The sequence below is a fragment of the Apaloderma vittatum genome, unplaced genomic scaffold, assembly GCF_000703405.1.
Source record: "Apaloderma vittatum isolate BGI_N311 unplaced genomic scaffold, ASM70340v1 scaffold35917, whole genome shotgun sequence".
Taxonomy (NCBI): domain Eukaryota; kingdom Metazoa; phylum Chordata; class Aves; order Trogoniformes; family Trogonidae; genus Apaloderma; species Apaloderma vittatum.
The window spans coordinates 1-2113 of NW_009728537.1; the positions used below are offsets into that span (position 1 = coordinate 1).

Here is a 2113-nt window from a genome sequence, read left to right on the forward strand (position 1 = left end):
GGGTAGCTAATACTCTAAACCCGTACCACGAGGCAAATGACACCCTTATGATGATCATGGATGACCGTCTTATAGCAAATACGTTGCCTTGGTGGTACTTCGGCCCAGATAACACCGGGGATGTGATGATGTTGAAGCATCTAACTGGCCTTCAGAACTTTGTGAGTAACATGGCCACAGTTCACTTGGTAACTGCTGATGGCAGCTTTGATTGCCAGGGAAACCCAGGGGAGCAGGAGGCTCTTGTCTCACCCCTTCTTTACTGTGAAACAGTCACTGCTTTAATGATCCTGGACGCTGGAGGATCCTTTGTTTTGAAGATGTTCACCCTGTTTGAACACTGTTCTACCAACCTGCTCTTTCTGCTGAACTGCTCTTTCGAGGAGGTCCATGTCTTTAAGCCAGCCACTAGCAAAGCTGGAAACTCCGAAGCTTATGTGGTTTGTCTTTGTTATCTGGGCAGAGAGAGCATTCATCTGCTGCTTTCTAAGATGATACAGAACTTTGGAACAGAAATGGTCAACAAGGCCCTCTTTCCCCAGCATATGCTACCAGAATCTTTTCTTAAGATACATGAAGAGTGCTGCATGTTCTTCCACAAACGCCAGGTAGAGACTATCTCTGAGAACATTCACCTCTTTGAGTGCATGGAAGAAGCAGAGCAGACGAAACTGAACAAGCTAAGAGATTGTGCAGTGCAGTTCTTCATGCAAAGGCTCCACGTGAAACCCATTGCCAAAAATAATTGGCTCGTCAAGAAGTCTCAGACTGGCTGCAGCACAAACGTGAAATGGTTTGGGCAAAGAAACAAATATTTTAAGACGTACAATGAGAGGAAGATGCTGGAAACCCTTTCATGGAACGATAAAGTGGCAAAGGGCTATTTCAGTCACTGGGCTGAAGAACATAGTTTAAATAATGCCGGTAAAATGTGCATCTTGGAAGGATCAACTTCTAACCTCGAGTGTAGCTTGTGGTACATTTTGGAAGGAAAAAGGCTACCAGAGGTAAAATGTTCTCCCTTTTGTGATTGTCAGGTCTTGGAAAATCTTAACGAAGCTCTGAAGGAGTTGGCGGAGGGGAGGTGGAAAAGCAAAGTGCTGCAGACTTGCGACTCCTGTGAAGTTCTTCCTGGGGAGCTGATACTGGCTGAAGTGTCTGATCTTTCCAGGTGTCGTCAGGAAATCCTAAATGAAAGGCATGGTGACCAATTCAAGTGCCTTGCGGTGGATTTTCCATCCCCCTGTGATACCGAAAGCCAACCCGATATGGAAATAAAACTCCTGGATTTGGCCACGCTGCCGACTTTCAGTTTCTCTTTGCTTTACGATGGAGAACCGAAGTACCAGCAGCAGCTTTTGGAGTGTGTTCTGCGTTCGTTGAATGAGCTTAGAATGGGAGACGCCTTGGTTTTGCCCGTTCTTTCGTGTTTTACGCGTTTCACAGCTGGCCTGGTGTTTATTCTGCATTGCTGTTTCAGATACATCACGTTTGCTTGTCCAACCTCCCATGAACCGCTGAGGACCAGCGCCGCTTTGCTCTGTGTCGGTTACCGAGGCCTCCCGAATCCGGTTGTCGAGTATCTCCAGCATCTGAACAAACTCGTGAGATCTTTGCTGGATGCGGACTCTCCCCAGCAGGTTCTGCAGTTTGTGCCGATGGAGGTTCTTCTCCAGGGCAAGCTGTTGGAGTTCTTGTGGGATTTCAACACGGCCATTGCAAAGAGACAGCTCCACTTGATCGTGCAAGCGAAGCAGCAGCAAATGACTAGGGATGTTTCACTTTAGAATAATTCTAGAATTGAGCAAGCTGCTGCTAGACCTTGTTTCACAGGTTAGGAGGTGTTGAAAACGTCGCTAATGCGAGGGTGATGTTACCGTAAAACCTTGGCGTGACATTAACGTTGGATATTTTGAGCTTACAGTCTCTCTTGTACTGTCATACAGAAACTTGAGGCTAAATCTTGGGCATGGGGTACTTGGGAGGGACACAGATTGAAGTGGGGAAGCTTCCTCCTCTGTCACAGCTCTCCCTGAGCAAATTTTGTTGTGTGCCGTGCGGGTCAGAACTCGAGAGGCGTTGTGGTGTCTTATACATGTTGGCTCAGGCTGGA

The 2113-nt window shown here is 47.2% G+C and overlaps 1 protein-coding gene across 1 annotated transcript; it reads left to right on the forward strand.

Moving 5' to 3' along the window:
- Positions 1-8: 8 nt before the first annotated feature.
- Positions 9-1787, forward strand: CMTR2 (cap methyltransferase 2; the record flags this gene model as incomplete). The annotated part of the gene is made up of 1 exon (XM_009874102.1): positions 9-1787. A coding segment is annotated over one exon (1779 nt), but the record flags the coding sequence as incomplete, so codon positions are not given.
- Positions 1788-2113: the final 326 nt, after the last annotated feature.